Source organism: Anomaloglossus baeobatrachus, chromosome 6, assembly GCF_048569485.1.
Source record: "Anomaloglossus baeobatrachus isolate aAnoBae1 chromosome 6, aAnoBae1.hap1, whole genome shotgun sequence".
Classification (NCBI taxonomy): domain Eukaryota; kingdom Metazoa; phylum Chordata; class Amphibia; order Anura; family Aromobatidae; genus Anomaloglossus; species Anomaloglossus baeobatrachus.
In genome coordinates, this window is record NC_134358.1 from 533,639,045 (window position 1) to 533,665,544 (window position 26,500).

The following is a 26,500-nucleotide window of genomic DNA, read 5'->3' on the forward strand; positions in this document are numbered from 1 at the left end:
TTTTCTGGATGTGCTTTGAATTATTAATCGTACAAGAGGAGATGAGCTGTGACACAACCTATTGAGAGTGGTGGATCCTGTATTAGGCTATGTTCACAAAGGGTTTTTTTTGGTAAGTTTTTTTCCTAACCAAAACCTGATCTTGTGGTAGGAAATTTCCTTTGAGTCATCTGCGTTTTTGGTGCCTTTTTCATGCGTTTTTTAGTGGCATTTTTGCTCCTGATTTGGTGCGGATTTCCTGCTTTTTTTTCTACAAAATGGGTTGTATCAATGAAAAAACTCAGCAAATCTGCAGCAAAGAATTGACGTGCTCATTCTTTAAAAACCTGACCAAAAACTCAGGTATTTGACAAAACAGTGAGGGGAAAAAACCCAGTGTGTGTATGTGTGTGTATGTGTGTGTATGTGTATGTGTGTGTATGTGTATGTGTATGTGTGTGTATGTGTATGTGTATGTGTGTGTATGTGTATGTGTATGTGTATGTGTATGTGTATGTGTGTGTGTGTGTGTGTGTATATGAGATTTCAGAAATCTCATAGACTTTGCTGGGACTGTAAAAAGCAGCTTTTTATTAGCATGGATTTGCATAAAACTAAGGCAAATCAGCAGCTAAAAAACGCAGCAAAAACTTACCAAAAAAGCCCTGTGTTAACATAGACTTATCTTCTGTGCATAAAGGGGTCACTGATCATTGTCATCTTGCCTCTGATGATAAGGAGACTGCTGAAAAGTCTGCATAAAATAGGAAGTATGAGTACTAGTATAAAGCCTAGTAGTAGGCTTTGTAGTAGATTTACCATAAAAACTGATTTAGGCTATGTGCGCACTTTCCGTTTCCACCTGCGTTTCAGCTGCTTTTTAGGTCCGTTTTGAACTGCAGCGTTTTCATGCCAAAATGCATGCTTTTTGATTTTCCAGCAAAGTCTATGGAAAATGGGGATTTCTTGTCCGCATTTTGCGTTTCCAAACGCAGCATTTCATTTGCATAATTTGTGGCAAAAAACATGCATTCAAAGAAGCAGCATGTCAATTGTTTTTGCCATTTGGGTGCGTTTTGCTAACATTGAAGTCAATTGGAAGTAGCAAAAAGCAAGCAACATCAAAATTCCAGCGTTTTACATGCTTTTTAGTTGCAGAAACAATGCGTTTTGGACTACCAAAACACATGCTTTTCTGACTTCAAAATAATGGAATAATATGTCCCTTTACACACACACATAGTCCGACAATTAAAATAAAGAAAATTATTTAATTATTGATAATTTTGGCAAAAATAGTATAAAACCGCTATAATTTAATTAAATATAACTATTTTCGTTATGATTTCAATAATTAAATGTCTTCTTTTTTTCCAAAAACGCAGTGTGTGCACAGGGCCTTAAACAATAATTAATTTTCTGACTGCTCATTCCATTTACGGTAATAGGAGTGGTCCTCTCTGGAATGTTATCTCTTGTGTAAGGCTAAGTTCACACTTCCGTTGTTTTGCATCAGTCACAATCCGTCGCCTAGAGGAATTACGGTATCCTGCAAAATATTTTGCAGGAATCCTGTTTTTCCCCATAGACTTCTATTAGTGACAGATTGCGACTGATGATGCTGCGTTGCATCTGCTGCGTCGCGGTCAGCCGTTTTTTAACTGACCGCTGGGCGGGAGCAACGCAGCCTGTAACGTTTTTTGAGCAGCACAATCCGTAGGATTTTGCTGTGCATGCGCTCTCTGGCTCCCTGCCCCCGTAACCAGGATAAAGATCGGGTAACCAAGCAATGCGCTTTGGTTAGTTACCCGATATTTACAGGGGCAGGGAGCCCGCGCTAAGTGGTGTATGCTGGTAACTAAGATAAATATCGGGTAACCAAGCAAAAAGTGCTTTGCTTTTAGTTACCCGATATTTACCCTGGATACAGTGTGCAAGGAGGCCGACACTTCACCACTCGGCTCCGCCCCCTCCTGCACTCCGCATGTATACACACACACACACACACACACACACACACACACACACACACACTCTCACTTGTCCCCAGCCCTGCAGTCCCCTCGGCACTGACGTCCTCAGCTCCACGGCCCCGCTCGGCTCCGCCCCCTCGCGCTCCGCCCCCTCCCGCACTCTGCATGTACACACGCATGTAGACATACACACACACTCACCTGTCCTCAGCCATGCAGACCGCGGCATTGACGTCCTCAACTCCGCCCCTCGCACACAACGGAGTCCGACAATGAAATTCTTTTCTTTGTCATCCGTTGTCATCCGTTGTACAACGCATCAGTCACATGCCTCAAGCAACGCATGTGACTGATGCAAAACAACGGAAGTGTGAACTTAGCTTAAAGTGGAGAGTGGATAACTTATGTGTGGATAATAGTGCAAAAAAACCAAACAAACCTTCACTGTATCACAATGATGTACAAACACATAAACGGTAGGGAGAGTGGTAGAGCCATCATGTGACAAGGAAAAGTCTGAAATGTGGGCACTCATATTGTGGCACATATATGGTGTGTGTGTGTATATAATATATCTATATATATCTATAAATATATATATATATATATATATATATATATATATATATATATATATATATATATTAGTAATATAATATAATGTATGTATATATATATATATAGATATTATATGTGTATATATGTATATATGTAACAATAATTTATTCATTTATAGAGCGCTATTAATTCCATAGCACTTTACATACATTGGCTCACAATCTAAGGTCCCTAACTATATGTTTTTGGAGTGTGGGAGGAAACCGGAGAACCCGGAAGATATATATATATAATGTGTGTGTATATACAATATATATACTGTATGCACACAATATTGTATTAATACATAATATTGGCCACATTTAGCATCTTGTAATATATGTAGAAGCTTGTAAGTAAAGGAACACAAAATAATGAAACTAGGTGATGTATCCATCTTCATGAATTTGTAAAAAGTAAGAATGATTGCAATATAAAGTCTGCGTGTTTCCAGCAGATCTTCCATACTTTGTGCAAAAGTCGCACCCAACTGCTGGTTACGAGTACCGAGCACCCGAGCATGGTAGGGCTCACTTATCACTAGTTTTGACACTAGTATTCTTCCTAATTTTTGTGCTTTTATTGTGATAATAAAGCTTTTTGGTTTTTTTTCTTTTAAATGTAGGTTAGTTGTTAGTAACAAGCAAACTCCGCTTGGTAATAGGTATTACATTCAGTCTTCCAGGTAGTACAGGGATGATCTGTCACATTGAGCTTCTCTTGCTCTGGAGCACCTGTGGTGGTAGGATTGGGCAATGTGTAATTTTCATCTTCCCCCTGTGGTGGCGCTGCAGGCAAATTGAACACTTGCTACCGTATGTGGTTTCTACAGAGCTAAGAGCCGATCTCCGGGGTCCCGGCAGGGGGAGACCTTGTGATCAGCTTAATGTCAAGGAGTCTTTTTATTTAAGGTGGAGAACCCTTTAAAGAGCAGGAGGCCAGGTTTCACGAGCACAGCTCTCCTGTCTCTGTACTACGGGGCCTTACAAAACCATGTGCTGCACAATGGTGCTCTATTTTTTTTCTTCTCTTTATTATGATTGACTTCTATATAAGTTCACAGCCTAATAGATTTAGAGAAGGGACACAAAGAAGCCAGAGTGATAACTTTAGAATTGATGCCTGTTCTATCAAACCTGGAGCATCAGTGTCTAAGGGTACTTTGACACTTGCGTTGAACGGTATCCGTTGCATTGCGTTGTGCAACGGATGTGTTGCATATAGTGGCACAACGGATGCAACGGATGCTGCAAAACAACGCAATTCGTTTTGATTTTTTTTTTTTTTTACAGCTTTACCAGCGGCAGACTATTGTAAACGATCAGCTGATCGCTCCCTGCAGCCGGCCGCCGGGTGATCAGCTGATCGCTCCCCCTGCAGCCGGCCGCCGGGTGATCAGCTGATCGCTCCCTGCAGCCGGCCGCCGGGTGATCAGCTGATCGCTCCCTGCAGCCGGCCGCCAGGTGATCAGCTTATCGCTTCCTGCAGCCGGCCGCCGGGTGATCAGCTTAGCGCTGTCACTTGCCGGCGCCCGGGCATGCCGGCGGGCGGGCGCTCAGCTGAGCGCTGTCGCTTGCCGACGGCCGGGCGCTCAGCTGAACGTTCGGCCACCGCAAGCCAAAATAAAGTTTGATTTAAAAAAAAAAAAAAAAAAAAAAAAAAAGAGCATGCGCAGTGGAATCCAGAGGATTCCGCTGCTCAAAATAAAGTTACATGCTGCGTTCCTCCCGCTGGGCGGAAGCAACGGAGCGTCGCCCAGCGGAAGCAACGCAGGTCCTTTTGGTACAATCCGTCACCCATACAAGTCTATGGGAAACAGCGGAATCCGTTAACGGATTCCGCTGTTTTCCAAAAGGGCGGATTGTAACGGAAGGAAATAAACGCAAGTGTGAAAGTACCCTAACGGGGGACACTTACGGTACCTGACGAGCAACCACTAAACAGGAAGTGTTCAGAGTAAAGCCCCATTACGAAATCTCCATGATATTTATCACCAATGTACAGCAGTGATCATATGGAAGAGTCTCCATCGCTTATTGCGTACGATCAGATGTAAAAGAACACATCAGTTTATAGAAACTTTTATTCCGTTAAAAGATGTAGAGCGAGAATGACTCCGGTTTCCACATACGTTCTATCCATTATTACTGAACACATACCCATTATAGTCTTTGGTCCTGTTCACATGTCAGTGTTTTTTTGCAGATCGTATGTCTGCAGAAAGAACGCTATTCGTGGATTGTGAAATTTTAACAGTATAAGGGTATGTGCACATGTAGCAGATTTGTTTTCTGCACATAAAACTGCATTTCTTGGCAAGAAAAATTCTGCGGCAAAACCGCACTTTTTTGCTGCATTAATCCCTTTTTTTTTTTTATACATAGAGTATAGGGGAAAAACACTGAAACCATTGAATTGATGTCAGCTGTTTGATCATTGTTTTTTTTTCTGCACATAAATCTGCAAGCAAAAAATTTGTGACGAGGGCACAGCACTTCAGGAATCTCATAGACTTTGCTGGCATGTGTTTTTACTTGTAGTATTGATTAAAATCTGCAAGAAAAAATGCAGTGTTGGCACACAGTGTTTTTGCTGCTTTTTTTTTTCCCACCAGTTTTATGCAAATTTAAAAGCTACTTTTTACAGTCCCAGTAAAACCTATGAGATTCCAGAAATCTCATGCACACATTTGCTTTTTTTTTTCCTGACTGCTGCCATTTTTAAAGAAGCACCATGTCAGTTAATTGAGCGTTTTTGCTGCTTTTTCCACCACTGAACGCATTGCGAGAGTACAAAAACACAATAGCGTTTTTTTTTTTTGCTGCACTTTTTTTTTTTTTTTTGGTTGCTTTTGCGGTGCATGATACTGACTTTATTTAAACATGTACTGCAGACAAATAACACACCAAAGATCAAGCAACACCTGCATTTGGAAAGCGGCTCTTTTTTACTGCCAAGAGAGCAGGTTTTGCTGCAAAACTGCAATATCTGATCATAGCCTAATGGGTAGGAGAAGCTTTGCAATTTTTTTTTTCTTTTCTGCATAGGAGAAAATCACTGATGAAAATCCTGATTGGGCCGATTTTTTATTTTTTTCACATTTGGAAAAGCCCCCCAAAACAATGGATATCTAAATGATTCCTTATGTGTTTCTATTGTTTTGTTTGAAAAAAAAATATATATATAGGGGTTAAGGAAATGCAGAATTTTGTCATTATATATAAATACCTGAAAATTCAGCAAGAGAAAAAAAATTCTCTTATCTAACAATGTGTGTATTTCTATATCTATCTATCTATCTATCTTAGAAATATATATCTATATTTACCATACTTACACACATATATTCATAAACGTGTGTGTGTGTAAATATACATATTCAGTATATATAGCTAGAGATACACTAATTTTATATATATATATATATATATATATATATATATATATAGTGTATGTATATATATATATATGTGTGTGTGTGTGTATGTATATATATATGTGTGTGTGTGTGTATATATATGTGTGTGTGTGTGTGTATGTATGTATATATGTGTGTGTGTATATATGTATATATATGTGTATATATATATATATATATATATGCTGCTTATTTTTTTTTTACTTGCAGATTTGAACATTTTTCTAATCTGCAGCTTATTTTTTTTGTCAGCATTATTTCATTTATCATCCTTTCAAATGAATGGGAAGAAAACGCAAATAAAAAGTCTCAGATACACGTGTTTTAAGCAGCGTTTTTTTTTCTGCTGAAAAATACTACAAATACTCAGTGTGTGCACATAGCCATATACTAAAGTGGCTTCTTTCGAATTAACGGAATCCCTTTTAATTAACAAGGTATTAGTGATGGGAGACGTCCTAAGTGAGTACAACTCATTTTATATATTCTGACGTATACAGGAATTAATTAGTGAAATGTCCACATTTTTCCTAGTGACTACCTTCATATTTTGAGTGGGATGATTTATATTAGAATAAGGGCCTCTAGATGGAGCTTCAGCACTTCCAAACATTGCAGTGCACCTCGTCTCCTGCCGGGGCGGAGAGGACGTATTTCATTCAGGGCTGGCTGCTCCACGCCACCTTTACATGTTGTGTGAGCTTTTATGTTCTAATATTTTATCAAGTATTTACTTGTGATGATCAAATGTTTAGATACTTCATGATTTCCGTCATTTTGTTTGTTTTTTTTCTTGCTCTTTTGTAGAATATATAATATCTAATAAGGGAAAAGGAGAAATTCTAAATAATTTCGAGCATTTTATTCCTTCATTTCAATATTTTCAGGATCCTAAAAATGTTTGACATTATTGATAGAAATGTCTTTTTTTTTTTTCTGTCAATGCAATTTGAGCATTCAAAGTGATTACTATTAATAAATTTGTCATAATATTTAACAACATTTTTTTGTGATTTACAAGAAATGAGTAAGTTTAGATTTGGCTTTACAGTAGAAAAATACAGAAATTGAGAGGATTGAGTTTTAAAGGTCATTTCAGCTTCCAAATAAAACAAATTTCTGCTGCTTTTTTTTCTAGTTTTATTATATTTTGCAGCCAAATCTGGCTTACAATTATTGATAGTTCATTCCATTGTTGGATGGAAAATGATCACTAAATGATGATCGATGAATTAGGAGCAGATACGCACTACTGTTCATCTTTGTTATAATCTATGAAAAGTGACCAAAGATGTAGCTATTTCACTTCACGAATATTTCAATCAAATATATAATTATATTTTTTGAGGGGAGAAATATATGTAAAGCCTTATGTGATTGCTATGAGGCTTACGGTATATATACTGTGTATTAAATTACTCATTCCCTCAGACTAATGAGCTTCATCTCTGGTCCTAAGTGTTTGTCTCCACTCTCCTAATATAACATGTAAATTATTATTTACTAACCTTTCCAGTAATATAAATGTATAAATCTTTACAACATTAAAACTGTAAAGTTAGAAGGGAAAAGTCGTATACAGGCATTCAGCTAACAATGTTTAAAACTAGAGATTTTTCATGTACCTTTAACTGTAACTTTAAAAACTTCCATTTTTGAATAGTGCACGAAAGACCCAGCAAAGGTGTTACATGAGTATTTGCCTGAAATTCGGAACACAGGTGTTTGACAGTAGTGACTGTGAATAGTGTGTAAAAAAAAAAAAAAAAATGCAAATAGAAAATCGTGAGATTGGAAAATCACGTTGTAAGGTTAGGTGCATACATTAAGATTTTGGCACTTGCAGATGATATCCCAAAACTTCATTTTTCTATGAGTTTTTGTGTAAACCCCCCATTTATTTGCATAAGGATTTCTTATCACAATGAACAATCTTGTAAACGAGAATAAATAAAAATTCTGCTGTTCCCTGGAAAGATTTTTTTTTTTTTTTCGTTTTTTGGATTTCATTTTTTACTGTAGTAGCCACTGATCTGAGCGAACAATTCTTGGCACATCAGGTCTTGTTTAAATTTATAATTTGATAGGTTGCTACAATCTGTACAATTCATTTTATATCACCTTTTTAGCCATTTGGTTTGTCTGTATTTTATGTTTTTATTTTCTGTTCCTATTCGTAACATTAGTGTAGCAATTTGGTGTCAGTTTGTGTTTTATTTTTTATTTATTCACTTTCCTGTTTTCATTAGCAACCTTTAACATTAGTGTCTGCATGTCCATTACTGTGGCTGATGATATGTTTTGATCTTTCCTTTCTTATATACACACACACCATTATATATATATATATATATATATATATATATATATATATATATATATATATATATATATATATATATATATATATATATATATATATATATATATTTATTTATTTTTTTCTTAATATCGCTACATATGTTTGGGTAAATGGGAAACTGTCAAATTATCTCTGGTTTTGTTTTGTTTTTTAACCCTTGGCCAGTACCATGAAAAAATCATTAAGGGGACCAATCAGCACATTGACCCAATGGTACCAGACAATGGTTAAATACGAAGTCATATATAGTTCATAAGTTTTGGACTCCAAGAAGAGTTATAGGGAATTTTTCTTATTTTTTTGCTGTTATAATAACTACTCTTTTTTTAAATTGTCTTATGCTTTAGGAAAAAAATTGTCATATCTGATGTAATGTAGATCCTCTGCAATACTTTTTGAGCCAGTAGTACGGTATGTTTTATAGGAGAAATTAAGGCCAGGGTTTTTATTACCAACATTTCCCAACATCTCTCGCTGGTTCCAGTGCCCGTACTGCCTTTTTTATGATCCGATGGTGTGTGTTTTTTGTTTGTTTTTTTATATATATATATTTAGGTGACGATTTCTGCACAGAACCAATTAGATTAAGAAGATTTCAGTTGGCCTTTTTTTATTTATGGAAATTAACAGTGATCCACAATCTTAACTAGCCAAAATTCATACTAACAGAATTAGCATATGATTTTTTTTTTTATACTGGATTTACTTTTAAACCCCCCTCCCCAATACGGGAATAGTTTACATTTTGAATTTGTAATCTATTCTAATTTTTCAATTTTAATTATTTTTTTTTTTTTTGTACCAAGTGCTGAAAAAGATGACCTTTTGGTGTTATTTTAGGTTTCTAATAATCTTTTATTTCTCTATTTATTTTATATTTCTACTAGACGTTTTAACATTGGTTTACTAGTGTTTGCCCCTGACCCATTACCTGATATTTGTTTTTATGTTTTTATGCTCTTTGTATTTATCTGTATCAATGCAGATATAATATTGGATATATATGGTACTTTTATGTAGTCAGACGATTAGTGAATGAAATATAGTCTATAATCTGATCAGATTTTAATTTAAGGCTTTGACACTGTTACCCCCAGCAGGGGCTTTTGTTGTAAACCACAATCATTTTACCATCATGTAGTGTTTATAACTGGAGCTATGATGGACACTGAACCAATTACCATATATATAGAGAGGACTCTCGGGATATATATATATATATGTATGTATGTATATATATATATATATATATATATATATATATATATATATATATATATATATATATATAATATAATAAAGAGATAGATATAGATAAATATATATATGTGTGTATATATATATATATATATATATATATTATATAGAGAGAGAGAGATAAATATAAAAAAATCATTCTGTAAATACTTTCACATCAGTTTTTCATATATTTATGGATGGGAGAAATATCTTGTTTCTACCCTTTAAAATGTAAGGATGTTTATTAGTTTGGTGATAATTCTTTTGTATCCAATATATTATATACAAGTAGTTTCAGTGTAACTATGTTTCCAAAAAGACTGCCACCTGAAAAAAATGTGATAAATTAAAAAAAATATATATATTTAAAATATTTTATTAATACTGTATCAAATAATTACAAAATATATGTTCCGTGCTTATGAAAAATACAAAAACTCTACATGGATTTAAGTGCTGTTTTTGCTTAAAGAAACAGAAGCCAATCTGACTTGTGAGCGTAAAGTAAAATATAAGCCCCTCGTATGTGAAGCCCCTCTTTTGCTTTGTCTTCCGAGGATGAAAGCCTCACATTCCTAAGTTGCCTGTAAGTCTTGTAAAGATTTGGAGGTTAATACGTCTGAGTGTAAAGAAAATATTATCTACTTTTTTTTTTTTTTTTACAAGGAGTAAGATATGATATTCACAGAGAAGTTGGGAAGAAAGTGAAATTAGGCTGAATAATTGTTCATTCATGTGGGTCTCCCCTAGCTTGTTCCCTGACGTCTCGAATTACATTGCCTTAGGTCCTGTGCTTGGTTGCCTATCTCTACATCTTAACGAGGCTCTGGGAATTTCAGCTTCTTTACAAAACTTTGCTTTGTGCTCCCCTCATCTCCCTCCCACCGCTTCTTGTTTGCAGGATGCTACAGCTGCTGACATCAGAAAAGCCTATCGCAAGCTCTCCTTAACGCTGCACCCAGACAAGAATAAGGAAGAGAATGCAGAGACTCAGTTCAGACAAGTAAGGCCAAAATATATCTTGGAAGCATTTATATTATTTTTTGTGTTTAGTGTTTGTTTTTGTTTTTTTGTTTTTTTAAGTCGTATTTTGTTGTGATTTAGTCACAAGTTCAAAATATTTATTATTTTTACATAAGAATAATGTTTTGGGTTTTTTTTGTGTGCGTGTTCAGTTTTTATAGTTTTCTTATTTACTTTTTTCTTTTTTTTGTTTTAGTCTTTGTGCTATAGTCACAAATTTTGGGTTCAGTGTTTATAGTTTGTTTTTCAAGTCTTTTTTTGTTGTGATCTAGTCACAAATTCAAAATATTTATCACTGATGTTTACATGAGAAACTTAGTTTGCTTTCTTTTTTTTTTTTTCTTTGTAATGTATTTTAGTACCATTGTAAAACTTATTTTTAAACCTTATGTACATTATATTGTTACAGTTGGTGGCAATCTATGAAGTCCTTAAAGATGAAGAACGACGTGCAAGGTAAGGACCTGCCTGCCTTTTTTTTTCGTGTGTGTGTGTGTGTGTGTGTGTGTATATAGATAAAATAGAGATAAGGATATATATATATATATATATATATATATATATATATATATATATATATATATATATATGTATATGTATGTATGTGTGTGTATTTATATTAAATTCCTCTTCATATATGATGTTTCCAGTATCCATTAATGCATAATTGGCTTAAAATCAGAAGGTTTATTGTAAGTCCCAATTTTGTTTAATCTGATTTTATTGCAATTATTTTTTTGCACTTTGTGGCATCATGCAGCGCAGTTCTAAATCTTTAATGGCGTTATAATTAAAGGCTATTTGCAGATACACCTAAGTCCTTTTGACAGTGGTCCCTTCGAATTTTCGAATTGTCGTTTTATATATATATATATATATGCATATATATATATATAAAAAAATAAAAATAAATATACATGGCATATTATATATATATATATATATATATATATATATATATAATATGCCATGAAAATTTATTTTTATATAATATATATATATATATATATATATATATATATATATATATATATATATATATATATATATATATATATATATATATATATATGATAATTGGAAGGGAATACTATAGCTAACACATGTCAAAAGGTCTTAGGTCCTTTAAAAAATAAAAAAAAACAATATATATATAATGTATAAATATATAGATATATAATTTCTTTATTTTATTTATTTGCTTTTAAGGTCTAAAATATTACCTTTTTTCAGTCTAGTCAACTCCTTCTACCTACAAATAAAGGGAAAACCACTTGACCATCTACAGGATTTTCATTGTGTTTCCAATGTGGTGCACTTTTTTTTTTCTCTTTTTATGTACATGTGCCACGAGCATACGATTCGACCTTTGTATATTTCTGCAGGCATGCATGGGCAGCTAACCAAATCCTTCATAGACTCTTAGCTCTGCATTAATATCAGCTGTTTGCTAACATTAATTTTCTTATTTACTCATCTCAGACACTTCATTAGACACACTTTTTGGCCATGACGCCTGGCACCAAACCACCGTACAGCCCAAAAGGGAGAACGAGCTGAAGTGTGCGCTTTAAGCTCCTGCCAAGCCAGCAAATCTTTTCTCCTTGTGCTGGTCCAGTCTGTGTTACAATACCCGTCCAAGGCCTTCCGAAGTGCAATCCATCATTCTGTGCAAAGTATAGAAATCCCTGTGTCAAAAGTATTTGTGGAAGAATCCACTGTAATTGTAAGAAAAATCCCATAACATTGCAGGACTTAAGGCTTTTCCCTTCGGCTCGAGACATTATATAAGCTGCGCCATTCATCACTGTATCTGGATAGTTTACTAACTTGGCCAGTAGCATAAAATCAGCTGTGGATATAATAATAATTGGTGCATTTTCTGGTGCAAATGTTTTTACTTTTATATGTTGACGAGGGATGGAAACAAATCAGAATATTTAATTCTGAAAAATATAAGTACAGAGTCCTGGAAAAAAAACAACTTGTCTTAGAAGTGAGCCAAATCCCATCGTTAACGTCCGCCCACTTTTATTTCTCCATGCAACTTCAGCTGCCTTTTATTGGTTTATTGAACGCCACTTTTTTTTCCCTGAGTTTTTTTTTTTTTTTTTTTGGCCTCGTGCCTTGATTTAGCTGGAGGCAAGCAGTAATCCCCGATAAACACTTAATCTTTTGGTCCATTTTAGTAATTGAGATAAAATAAATATATAAATATTAGGGGTGTTTCTTATAAGGCTTTTGAAGTTTAACCTTTTTGCTTTAAAAAAAAATTCAAAAAAAAAGAATTAAGAATAATAAGTAAGATTATGTGTGTATCTCTCTATAGATCTATATACATACATATATCCATATATCTATCTGTCTATATATCTATATATTTATATATGTTTAGATATATCTATATATAGATATCTCTCTATATCCATATATATCTACATATATCTATATATATACACACACACACACACACACACACACACACACACACACACACACACACACACACACACATATATAAAAATATATGTATATGTGTGTGTATATATAGATATATGGCAATAAGGATGTAGATCAGCTCACCCGTGACATCTCTGTATGAATAATTCCTCCTGTTATCCTGAATATTGCATGGATCCAGACCGGGAGTAGGTCTTGAACAATATTGAAAAGGAAAGGGAATCCAGCAAATATCAAGAGGTCCGGTTGGCATAAAACTTATTTATTGGTAGAAAAATTAAAAATATAACAAAGCTGTGAATAATAAGTTGCAGGAAATAGTACGTTACGGACAACACGTGTCGGCGGTATAAATCGCCTTCTTCACGGTCCAACTTATTCACAGTTTTGTTATATTTTTTAATTCTCTACCAATAAATCCATAGTTTTATGCCAACCGGACCTCTTGATATTTGCTGGATCCCCTTTCCTTTTCAATATTGTTCAAGACCTACTCCCGGTCTGGATCCATGCAATATTCAGGATAACAGGAGGAATTATTCATACAGAGATGTCACGGGTGAGCTGATCTACATCCTTATTGCCATATATCTATATATACACACACATATATATATATATATATACATATATATATGTGTATATTATGTGTATATATATGTGTATATTATGTGTATATATATGTGTATATTATGTGTATATATATGTGTATATTATGTGTATATATATATGTGTATATTATGTGTGTATATATATATGTGTATATTATGTGTATATATATATGTGTATATTATGTGTATATATATATATGTGTATATTATGTGTATATATAATGTGTATATTATGTGTATATATTATGTGTATATTATGTGTATATATAATGTGTATATTATGTGTATATATAATGTGTATATTATGTGTATATATAATGTGTATATTATGTGTATATATAATGTGTATATATGTATATGTGTACATATGTGTATATATATGTGTGCATATATGTGTACGTGTGTGTGTGTGTGTGTGTGTGTGTGTGTGTGTGTGTATATATATATATGTATGTATAGATATATATATATATATATATATATATATATGTATATATGTATATATATATGTATATATGTATATATATGTGTATATATATATGTGTATATATATGTATATATATATGTATATATGTATATATGTATATATATATATGTATATATGTATATATGTATATATGTATATATATATATATATATATATATATATGTATATATGTATATATATATATATGTATATAGATAGATAGATAGATATAAATATATGTGTATATAATTTTTTTTTTATTTCACGTTTTTCTTTAAATTATATTGGAGATATTGGAGAACACTCAATTTTATAGTCGCTAATAAAATTAGGTAACTTACTCCTGCACAGTTCAGACATCTCATGCCTTTCACGCCGGACTCAGTCATTTCGATCCATGCTATTACTATTTTATTGTTTTAACCCAATGTTACGCTTGTTTTGATGACCTGTTATACATGCACTTATTGTGTGCTACTGTAAAGAGGTCATTTTTGGTCTATACAGTTTGGAATTTTAGCACTTGCAATTTTAAAATTTTAACTTCTCATAGAGAACAATTTGCATTGACACAAGGTGGTATCCCGACCGAGAGCGCGTACAAGCAGAGAATCCGAATGGAGGAAAGAAAAAAAGAGGCAGATTTCTTTTTAGCACAGCTAATGAAACCTGTCAGGAATAATAGAAAAGGAAATTGAGCGTGCATTTTATTGGTACAGCTCGTAGCAACAAGGTACACACAGAGTTTCTGGTCCATTTGGCGCTCGGAGTGTTAACATCGTCTCCCGAATTCCTCATGTCGCCACCTTTTTTACTTTTATTTCCATATTTCCTTGCAAAACTTCATACTAGAGAAAAGCTGAGTGTTCGGAAGTAGGTGCTTTGGTATATTCTATAGAACCTATGGAGTCAGGTGTTGAAATTTCTCAACCATACGACACTTGCATAAAATTGGGTAATAAGTTGCATGCGTATGGGTCACACATGATGGCTACTTTCATTAATTTCCAAAACTTGAGTGCAAAAATGCATCAAACCTATAAAAATATTTTTTAAAAAGAAATATAATTATGTTACTATTTCGGTAATATGATGGATTACTTTGCATCCGAAGGGGTTTTGATTCAGTCGCTCCCCTTGTGCATGGCAGAGTGAGACGAATCAATAGACAACCCTGGCACAACAGCCTCACTAAAAAACTGCGGCAAAGGTCTAGGGCTGCAGAGCGGCGGTGGAAGAAAACGCACTCCCAGGAAGACTTCACCACATTCAAAAATGCAATTCACACATTTCGTTCAGTCCTCACCTCCGCTAAACACGACTACTTCAGAAACCTCATATCCTCTCTAACACACAACCCCAAACAGTTATTCAACACTTTCAACTCCCTCCTTCGCCCACCACTGCCCCCTCCAACCTCCCTCATCTCTGCAGAAGAATTTGCCACCTATTTCCAAGAAAAAATCGACCTAATAAGGCAAGTCTTCTCTGCTCAGCCACCACAACCCCTTCATGTAGCTGACCACTGCCCCTCCCCCATAAACTTCCTCCCCACCATCACCGAAGGAGAGCTTGCACGTCTGCTCTCAAAAGCGCACCTCACCACCTGCGCACTTGACCCCATGCCATCCCACCTCCTTCCCAACCTCACCACCATCCTTATTCCAGCCTTAACCCATCTCTTCAACCTATCTTTAACGACTGGAACCTTCCCCTCTGCCTTTAAACATGCAACAGTCACACCTATCCTAAAGAAACCTTCCCTCGATCCAACCTCTACTACCAGCTACCGCCCCATATCACTACTCCCACTTGCCTCAAAACTCCTGGAACAGCATGTCCATGCAGAACTTTCCTCCCACCTCTCCTCTAACGCTCTCTTTGACAACCTACAGTCCGGCTTCTGTCCACATCACTCCACCGAAACTGCCCTGACTAAAATCACAAATGACTTGCTTACTGCCAAAGCGAACAAGCACTTCTCTATACTCCTACTCCTAGACCTGTCCTCAGCCTTCGATACCGTTGACCACTCCCTCCTACTACAGATCCTCTCTTCCCTTGGTGTCAGAGACCTCGCCCTCTCTTGGATCTCTTCATACCTCTCAAATCGCACTTTTAGTGTCTCCCACTCCCACACAACCTCTTCATCCCACCATCTCTCTGTTGGCGTCCCTCAAGGCTCTGTCCTAGGACCCCTACTTTTCTCTATCTACACATTTGGCCTGGGACAACTCATAAAGTCCCATGGCTTCCAATACCACCTATATGCCGACGACACCCAGATCTACCTCTCTGGCCCAGATGCCACATCTCTGCTGTCCAAAATCCCGAAATGTCTATCTGCTATATCCTCCTTCTTCTCCTCTCGCTTCCTAAAGCTCAATGTGGCCAAAACTGAACTAATCATCTTTCCTCCGTCTCACCTACACTCTCCACCTGATCTATCTATTACAATAAATAACACCACGCTCTCGCCAGTACCCAAAGTTCGCTGCCTCGGAGTGACCTTTGACTCTGCCTTATCCTTCATACCACACATCCAATCCCTCACCACCTCCTGCCGTCTTCAACTCAAAAATATTTCCAGAATCCGCCCTTTCCTCAATTTGCAATCTACTAAAATGCTAGTGCATGCCCTCATAATCTCCCGCCTCGACTACTGTAACATCCTCCTCTGTGGCCTCCCTGCCAACACGCTTGCCCCTCTCCAGTCCATCCTTAACTCTGCTGCCCGACTTATCCACCTCTCTCCTCAATACCACCCCGCTTCTCCTCTCTGCATGTCCCTCCACTGGCTTCCAATCTCCCACCGTATCCAATTCAAACTTCTAACACTGACCTACAAAGCTGTGCATAATCTTTCCCCTCCGTACATCTCCGAACTACTCTCCCACTACACTCCAACACGTCACCTCCGGTCCTCCCAAGATCTCCTCCTCTCCTCCTCTCTCATTCGCTCCTCACACAACCGACTCCAAGACTTCTCCCGAGCATCCCCAGTCTCCTGGAACTCGCTGCCTCAACACGTCAGACTATCCCCTACTCTTGCAAACTTGAAACGGAACCTGAAAACGCACCTGTTCAGAAATGCCTACAATCTACAATGAACTCGCTGCCGCCCGACCACCGTGCGCAGCTGCCGCCCGACCACCGTGCGCAGCTGCCGCCCGACCACCGTGCGCAGCTGCCGCCCGACCACCGTGCGGAGCTGCCGCCCGACCACCGTGCGGAGCTGCCGCCCGACCACCGTGCGGAGCTGCCGCCCGACCACCGTGCGGAGCTGCCGCCTGACCTACACCCCACCTATTGTCTCCTCCCCATAATCCTATAGAATGTAAGCCCGCAAGGGTAGGGCCCTCTTCCCTCTGTACTAGTCTGTCTACTGTAACTTGTATACGTATTTTGTATGTAACCCCCTTCTCATGTACAGCACCATGGAATTAATGGTGCTCTATAAATAAATAATAATAATAAAAAAAAAAAAGGGGGTGACTGTACCTTGTAATCTAGGTCACATATAGTAAATTACACTGGTCTACATTTAAAGAAAAAAAGTTTTTGCTGACATATGTATTTTTGCTGATTTCACACAAATGAAAAGTGTTGATTCCAGATATGAAATAAAAGAAAAGATGCAGTATTTCAAATATTTTCACAAATGAGAAATCTTTGATTAAAGATTTTAAAATCGTATATCAGGGGTAAAAGGAAGTTCTGAAGAAAAGTTAGCACACAATAGACTATTTTTTGCATGAAACAAGCTGCGAGTGGAAGAAAAGCGATTCCGGCAGCTAAATAGGAAAGGGTTCTTTACAGTTAGAGCAGTCAGACTGTGGAATGCCGACCACAAGAGGTAGTAATGGCAGATACTATAACAGCTTTTATATCAGGGCTGGATGATTTCCTCAGTACACAACATTGTCGGTTATAAATGATTTAGTGACAGAATATATAATTTGTGGTGGAAGATTGAACTAGATGGATCTAGGTCTTTTTTCAACCTACAGTATGTAATAAATATATTTTCTAACCAACAGCGCAATAGTTGAATAATTTTTAATTGTAAGGTTAATTATATAAATAGCAACCATCAACAGGGTTTTGAGGCTCTCGCCACACTATTAGAGCTCCAAAGCTGAGAATTTTTCCTCTTACCCTTAGCCACTGTCTCAGGCCTTCAGCATATGTCTTGTACACTTTATCTGGTGCCCAAGGTTTTTCCTGGTCACCCAGTTTAACTCGGAATAATGTGTGATAAGCTTTACGCAAAAAGTCTCCTATCCCTCTATCTATCCCTCTATCTATCCCTCTATCTATCCCTCTATCTATCCCTCTATCTATCCCTCTATCTATCCCTCTATCTATCCCTCTATCTATCCCTCTATCTATCCCTCTATCTATCCCTCTATCTATCCCTCTATCTATCCCTCTATCTATCCCTCTATCTATCCCTCTATCTATCCCTCTATCTATCCCTCTATCTATCCCTCTATCTATCCCTCTATCTATCCCTCTATCTATCCCTCTATCTATCCCTCTATCTATCCCTCTATCTATCCCTCTATCTATCCCTCTATCTATCCCTCTATCTATCCCTCTATCTATCCCTCTATCTATCCCTCTATCTATCCCTCTATCTATCCCTCTATCTATCCCTCTATCTATCCCTCTATCTATCCCTCTATCTATCCCTCTATCTATCCCTCTATCTATCCCTCTATCTATCCCTCTATCTATCCCTCTATCTATCCCTCTATCTATCCCTCTATCTATCCCTCTATCTATCCCTCTATCTATCCCTCTATCTATCCCTCTATCTATCCCTCTATCTATCCCTCTATCTATCCCTCTGTCTATCCCTCTGTCTATCCCTCTGTCTATCCCTCTGTCTATCCCTCTGTCTATCCCTCTGTCTATCCCTCTGTCTATCCCTCTGTCTATCCCTCTGTCTATCCCTCTGTCTATCCGTCTGTCTGTCTGTCTGTCTGTCTGTCTGTCCTTTGCTTGGGTGTTGTAACCGCAAATGAATCGGATTATATCAGAATCATTCCTGCAACATCTATGAAGTGTTCGAGTGTTTGATGACCTATTAAAAAAAACCACCATTTATTAGCAGAGTTAAATTTGCTGCGACTTGTAAGCCTCTTGAACGACTCAATGTTGCCGTCGCTCCTTATATAGCTATAAAATTGCGACCTCAGCAGTCTTCCTATTAGTTATACCGATTTCATATTTAGCATATCTAAATAATGTAGTTATATAAATTGCGACATCAGGAGTCTTCCTATTAGTTATACCAAATGCATATTCCAAATATCTAAGTGTAATTATGAATAATGTTATTACTGTAAGAGTTCCTTAGTAAACTGCATTTTGCCTAGGAAAGGCATGTACTTTTTGCAGCTAGTAATTTTTATTTTTTAAGTGCCCCCCCTTTTTTTTTTACTGTTGGCTAGCATCCAGGCCACAATAACTTTCAAGGTATAAAGATGGACCTACTTATGGCTCTAAGTAGAAACTTGGACATAAAAGAATTGAACAGATTGGTAGTAATGAATATTAGTTTATGATGGATCCCAATAACGAAGAGAAAGAGACTGTGCATAGTATAGGAAGCGTGAAACAACACCCTTCCTATTAATATCTGGAGCCAGTAATGCACATCAAGCTCGGAGCGTTAGTTCCATTTTATCTCTGATAAATTCCAGCCACGGAAAATCATATTTTAGAATTGTATTATCCCTTATATACAATGTGCCGCTGTAGGTGATCCTACAGGGAGTGACACTGTCAGGATGGACTGTAATATCCGACAGAGATTATTAAGGCTGCTGATGGCAGCTGGAGACTCGGATGTAATAAGATAAGGCCTGCAAGTGGGGGCGAATCTGAAAAGATCTAGTTTTGAAAAAGGAAGGTATTCTGTTGGAATATATGATATTTAATATATAATTTTATTTTTCTAGCACTTTACAAATCATAGGGGACATGTACGAACTATAGAAGACATTTCATGGCAATACATAATGCAGAAGTTTCAAACAAGCAGTGAGGTTCCTGCTCACAAAACACAAGGTGCTTGTCCACCCATCGATATAATAAAGTATAAATAAGTATTCAAATAATACTGCATGAACCAAACATCAGCCAGTATCTTTCTTAATGCAGATACAAAGTGCTACTGGGTGCATGGAGGGATCGAATAAAAGAAAGTAATAAATAGACCAGATTCTGTAGGAAAACTTAGGAAGGGAAAACAGGCAATAGTGAAATTAATGAGGTGATGGAATAGTCTAAAGAAATTTTTCGAGTGTTTAAAACTGTAGATACTGAGAATTAAACATTGTCTGGGTAGAGCATTCCATAAAACTGGTGCAGCACAAGAGAAGTCTTGGAGATAGAAGTGCAAAGTTTTGGCTATAGAGGATAAACAGAACGGAGAGTACAGGTAGGGTGATAAAATAAGGGAGGATCTGCAGGCGGTACAGTACATGAGCTTTGTAGGTGAGAGTGAAATATTTATATTGTACTCCTTAGCAGATAGGTAACCAGTGCAATGACTGGCACAGGGTGCAGACATCGGTGTAGTTGCTGGACAGAAATAACCCTGGCTGCTGCGTTCAGGATAGATTGGAGAGGGCAAAGATTAGTAAGAGTCACATGATTAATACAGTTGTAGTAATTCTAGTGAGAATGACTCAGTGTCAAAAGTAAGAAAAGGATGGATTTGTTAATGATGAGGTGCATATGACATGAGCGAATGAGTATATATAGGGAGGTAACGAAATAGCTGAGTCAAATACAACTCCAAGATAGCAAGCGAGCTACTTGACAGTTATTGTGGAGCCACCCACAGAAGTGGAAATTTTAGGTTTGTATGGTTATTAGAGGGGACTAACATAAGGAGTTCAGTATTGTATACGGTGAGGGCGTAATGCTACAAGCAGTGGGCAAGCAATTACTGGTTGTATTTAATGTAGTGAGGTGGCTTCACTATTAACATTCAAAGCCAAATGAAGGTCAGTATGCTGCATGGGATACGTTTTTGTGGGTGCGCCCTGTGCTTTCCCGTACTGCGGGTGGGTCCCCGTGCTTTCCCGTACTGCGGGTGGGCCCCCGTGCTTTCCCGTACTGCGGGTGGGCCCCCGTGCTTTCCCGTACTGCGGGTGGGCCCCCGTGCTTTCCCGTACTGCGGGTGGGCCCCCGTGCTTTCCCGTAATGCGGGTGCGCCCCCGTACTTTCCCGTACTGCGGGTGGGCCCCCGTGCTTGCCCGTACTGCGGGTGGGCCCCCGTGCTTTCCCGTACTGCGGATGGGCCCCCGTGCTTTCCCGTAATGCGGGTGCGCCCCCGTACTTTCCCGTACTGCGGGTGGGCCCCCGTGCTTGCCCGTACTGCGGGTGGGCCCCCGTGCTTTCCCGTACTGCGGGTGGGCCCCCGTGCTTTCCCGTACTGCGGGTGGGCCCCCGTGCTTGCCCGTACTGCGGGTGGGCCCCCGTGCTTTCCCGTACTGCGGGTGCGCCCCCGTGCTTTCCCATACTTCGGGTGGGCCCCCCGTGCTTTCCCGTACTTCGGGTGGGCCCCCGTGCTTTCCCGTACTTCGGGTGGGCCCCCGTGCTTTCCCGTACTGCGGGTGCGCCCCCGTGCTTTCCCGTACTGCGGGTGCGCCCCCGTGCTTTCCCGTACTGCGGGTGCGCCCCCGTGCTTTCCCGTACTGCGGATGGGCCCCCGTGTTTTCTCGTACTGCGGGTGGGCCCCCGTGCTTTCCCGTACTGCGGGTGGGCCCCCGTGCTTTCCCGTACTGCGGGTGGGCCCCCGTGCTTTCCCGTACTGCGGGTGCGCCCCCGTGCTTTCCCGTACTGCGGGTGCGCCCCCGTGCTTTCCCGTACTGCGGGTGCGCCCCCGTGCTTTCCCGTACTGCGGGTGCGCCCCCGTGCTTTCCCGTACTGTGGGTGCGCCCCCGTGCTTTCCCGTACTGCGGGTGCGCCCCCGTGCTTTCCCGTACGGCGGGTGCGCCCCCGTGCTTTGTGGTTGCCCCCAGCACTTTCCTACAGGACTCTTTTCTGTACAGTTAATGATAAAATGTTCTATTCTGAAAGATGTTCAAAACGTTTTATTATTCTCCATGTCAACTATATCAGAACTTAAGTCCAGGGAAGCCCATTACCCGATTGGTCAAAAATGACACAACTGGTTTTGTTGCCCATGATCAATCAAACCCCTTTTTGGCCCCCAAAATTTGCAACTGACTTTTGCAAAATTTATTTTTTGGACAATTAAATTTTCTATGACCAACAGTATTATTAAAAAATCTTCCCCGACAGGGCAGTCCGACCGGTACCTAACATTTTCGATCGTAAACTCTTGATGTATAACTTACGCATGTACATTGTACTGGACGGAGTCTTGTCATCCTTTCATTCTTTGTCAATATTGATGGACTGGAAACTTCACCAGATTAAAACAATGAAAAATTAGAAGAGCAAAAGTAAGAAAGCTTTGACCTTGTATTGAAGCAGAACCTGTGCGGTAACTTTCGAGTCTCGTATTTGGCTGAGTTTTTGACCACCGCAGTTGGCTGCATTTTCTAGGCATCCTTTCACATTCTTGAGTAGTGAAAAGCCTCTGTATAGCAGCAGTGCAGTGTATTACAGCTCTGTGTCTTAGCGAGGGCTCATTAGACTTGCTTTACCATGAATGCGCACACTGGCTGCTTCTCTTTTTTTCCCCACTCCACATGTTCGTTAACAATGCGAAGAATCCAGCTTTGCTCCTTTTTTGGGCATGTGGGTCACGTTGTTGATCCCTGTGTAAAAGGAGAAAAAAAAACCCACTGTGTTCACCCTAGCATCAACGTGCAGGCCATCCTTATCATGGGGTCTCGTTTATTACGCTCTATACGTCACTTGACGGAGCAAGATCTCATGTTCATGGATCTTGAGCTTTTGATAAGAAGTGGTGCATTTATTAATGTATCACTGTGTAAAGAACATTTACTTTACCTGTTTCCACCCATGAGTTGTGGTATTAGCTTTTTTTTTTTTTGCTCACCTTACAGTAAATTATTCATCACCTGGCAAATTGAGAAATTTGTCAAAAAAAAAATATATCTTTATTTGTTTTTTTAATTTTTACAGATTTTTAGTTAAAAGGGATTGTTTGATCATTTTAAACAGGTCCCTAAAACTATCAATTGCAATAAAATAGACCATAACCAGCCCTAAAATTGAATTATTGCTCTTCTGTGTTCTACGCCGGTCGGCGCTTACTTGAAGGGATGACGTTCTGTCGATGTGCATGTGACCGCTGCAGCCAATCACTGGCCTCAGATGTCACACCTGCATGTATGTCACAGTCATTGGCTGCAGCTTCACTTGTCATTACAGCTGGGAATTTAAAGGGAACCGGTCACCGTTTTTTCTGGCCTATAAGCTGCGGCCACCACCACTGGGCTCTTATATACGGCATTCTAACATGCTGTATATAAGAGCCCAGGCCGCTGTGTAGAATGTAAAAAGCACTTTATAATACTTACCTAAACAGTCGCTGCGGTACAGTTGAGTCAGATGGGTGTCTCCGTTGTCCGGTGCCAGCGCTGCCTCTTTCGGCCATCTTAGTCCTCCTTCTTCTGAAGCCGGGGTGCAATGACGCGTCCTATGTCATCCACACGCGCTGTCATTGAGGTCCTGCGCAGGCGCACTTTGATCAAAGTATTGTAGTGCGCCTGCGCGGGAACGACAAGTGTGTATGACGTAGAATCTCATGCACACAGGCTTCAGAAGGAGGACAAAGATGGCCGAAAGAGGAGGCGCCTGCACCGGACAACGGAGATGCCCAAAAGGCCCACCACGCGACCGTTAAGTAAGTATTATAAAGTGCTTTTTACATTCTACACAGCGACCTGGGATCTTATATACAGCATGTTAGAATGCTGTATATAAGAGCCCACTGGTGGTGGCCACAGCTTATAGGCTGAAAAACCGGTGACAGGTTCCCATTAATAGAGAAGGTATTTGGTATTTTTTTTTTCTTTATTTGCTTGTGTTAAAGAACTTTTAAGAAGATTTTGGACAATCACTGATAGTTTAGCAATTTTGAAACTGGTATAAAGAATTATTATTTTATTTTTAAATCACTTTCTTTTGATCATTTACCATCTTTTATTTCCTTGTATTCTCAGATCTTTCAGACTTGTTTTTTTGTGGGGGTTGGGAATGATTTTGGGCTTTTGTGATTTTATGTTTTCCAAGTTTTGAATCAAATATATCAGGGAAGAACACAATTTTTCTCCTTTTTTTTTCAATAAAAATGTAATTTGTCCTTTTTGTATAAAGTTTTGTCTGGTTTAAATGACACCTTTATAAGGTCTTGTGAGAATAAGCTGCGGGAAGGCTCTCTTTTTGGCTCTATCATGTGAAGACTTGAGCCCCATATTTTTCATTGTCTTTTACATATTGTTCTATTGTAATTTTTTTTTTTTTATGATTGCGTCTTATTCATTTTAATTGTTTTTAACTTAACTTCACTTGGACTCATCTGTCTTAAATGATTTTTTTTTCTTTACAATTTTTACAATAGATGTAACAAAAACAATGTAGATGTTTTCATTTCAGACTGCTCGTAATGCCTCAAACATAGTGCAGTGCAAAAATTTTTATTTTTGTGCAGTTTAAGACAAATGTGCAACATTTTACAGGGTCTTGTTTTTTTTTACTCTAAATAGTCACAAAAAAAAAGGAAATAGACAAAAAGAGGCTCTTTGATTTTGCGCAAAATTAATAAACCTTTGAGCCATTTTAAAGAATTCATGGTCAAAATCAATGAATACCACAAGACCACAAAAAGAGAAGTCCCTTAATAAAAACCTAAATAAAAATAATTGGGTCCATAAAGCTTTTACAATATGCTGTGATATTCCATGCAGTTCTTAATATATACATCCTTCTACATTTGTATTTTTATTTTTGTATTTTCTTTTAACTTTTTTTTCTTTTTTTTGGGGTGGGGGGTGTTTTTATTTTGTTTTTTAACCTAGTATATGGTTCAATTTTATTTATTTTTTTTTTATCTAGCTGTATGTTGTACAGTACATTGCCAGGTATTTTTTTTTAGACTTTTTGTATTTTTTTTTTCTTGATTTTTTTTGGGGGGGGGGGGGGGGATTATGTTTTTAACCTAGCATACCATATCTTGTACAGTACAGAGCCAGGTTTTTTTTTTTTCTAATTTTTTTTTATTTTTCTTTCCTTGTTTTTTTTTTTAGAGGATTATGCTTTTAACCTAGCATACCATATCTTGTACAGGTTCATTGGCAGGTATTTTTTTTTAAACTTTCTTTGTATTTTTTTTTTTTCTTGTTTTATTTTGGGGAATCTGCCAGGTATAATATTTTGTGTGTGTGTGTGTATGTACCGTATTTTTCGGACCATAAGACGCACTTTTTTTCCCCCAAATGTTGGGGGAAAGTTGGGGGTGCGTCTTATGGTCTGACTATAGGGCTGCGGCTGGGAATGAGGGTGCTGCGGGTCATCGGGGGCACGAGCAGGCAGCAGCAGCGCCTGCCGTGACCACGTGGGCCCGCTCATTACATATGCACGCCCATCCTCCCGCCCATCTCTCAGCGCTGAAGCCGGCACTGACAGGTGGGCGGGAGGACGAGCGGGGACGCGCGCATAGCAAAGAGCCGGCCGCATGATCACCCCTGGCAATTACAGCCTGGAGTGATCATGTGCGGCTGTATTCACTGCTCCCCGCGCGTCATTACCAGCGCGGGGTGCAGTGAATCAGTGTACTCACCCGTCCCCGTGTGTGGAGCCGTCCCCCTGCTGCACGCGATGTCTTCCTGTCTGTGCCGGTCAGCTGATCTGTGCTGAGCCGGTCAGCTGATCTGTGCTGAGCCGGTCAGATGATCTGTGCTGAGCCGGTCAGATGATCTGTGCTGAGGCGGTCAGCTGATCGGCACAGACAGGAAGACATCGCGATGCAGCAGGGGAACGGCTCCACACACACAGATCAGCGTGCCAGAGAGGAAGATGTGATCGGTGCTGCAGGGAGTGAGGAAAAGGTGAGTATAAACGTTTATTTTTTTCTCTGTGCTATAGGATACAGGCCATATACCAGGATGGTATATGAGCACGATGGGGGCATATAGCAGGATGGGAGTATATGAGCATGAGGGATGGGGGGGGTATGTGAACAGGCTGGATGGGGGGGGTATGTGAACAGGCTGGATGGGGGGGGTATGTGAACAGGCTGGATGGGGGGGGTATGTGAACAGGCTGGATGGGGGGGGTATGTGAACAGGCTGGATGGGGGGGTATGTGAACAGGCTGGATGGGGGGGGTATGTGAACAGGCTGGATGGGGGGGGGT

The 26,500-nt window shown here is 38.7% G+C and overlaps 1 protein-coding gene across 1 annotated transcript in view; it reads left to right on the top strand.

Annotated features, from left to right (window-relative positions):
* Nucleotides 1-26,500, top strand: part of DNAJC1 (DnaJ heat shock protein family (Hsp40) member C1) — a 129,032-nt gene that overhangs the window by 31,605 nt on the left and 70,927 nt on the right. Inside the window, exons 2-3 of the mRNA XM_075315572.1 lie at nucleotides 10,470-10,571; nucleotides 11,001-11,047. Coding sequence (XP_075171687.1) covers nucleotides 10,470-10,571; nucleotides 11,001-11,047 — 149 coding nt within the window. The remainder of the gene's footprint in view (nucleotides 1-10,469; nucleotides 10,572-11,000; nucleotides 11,048-26,500) is intronic.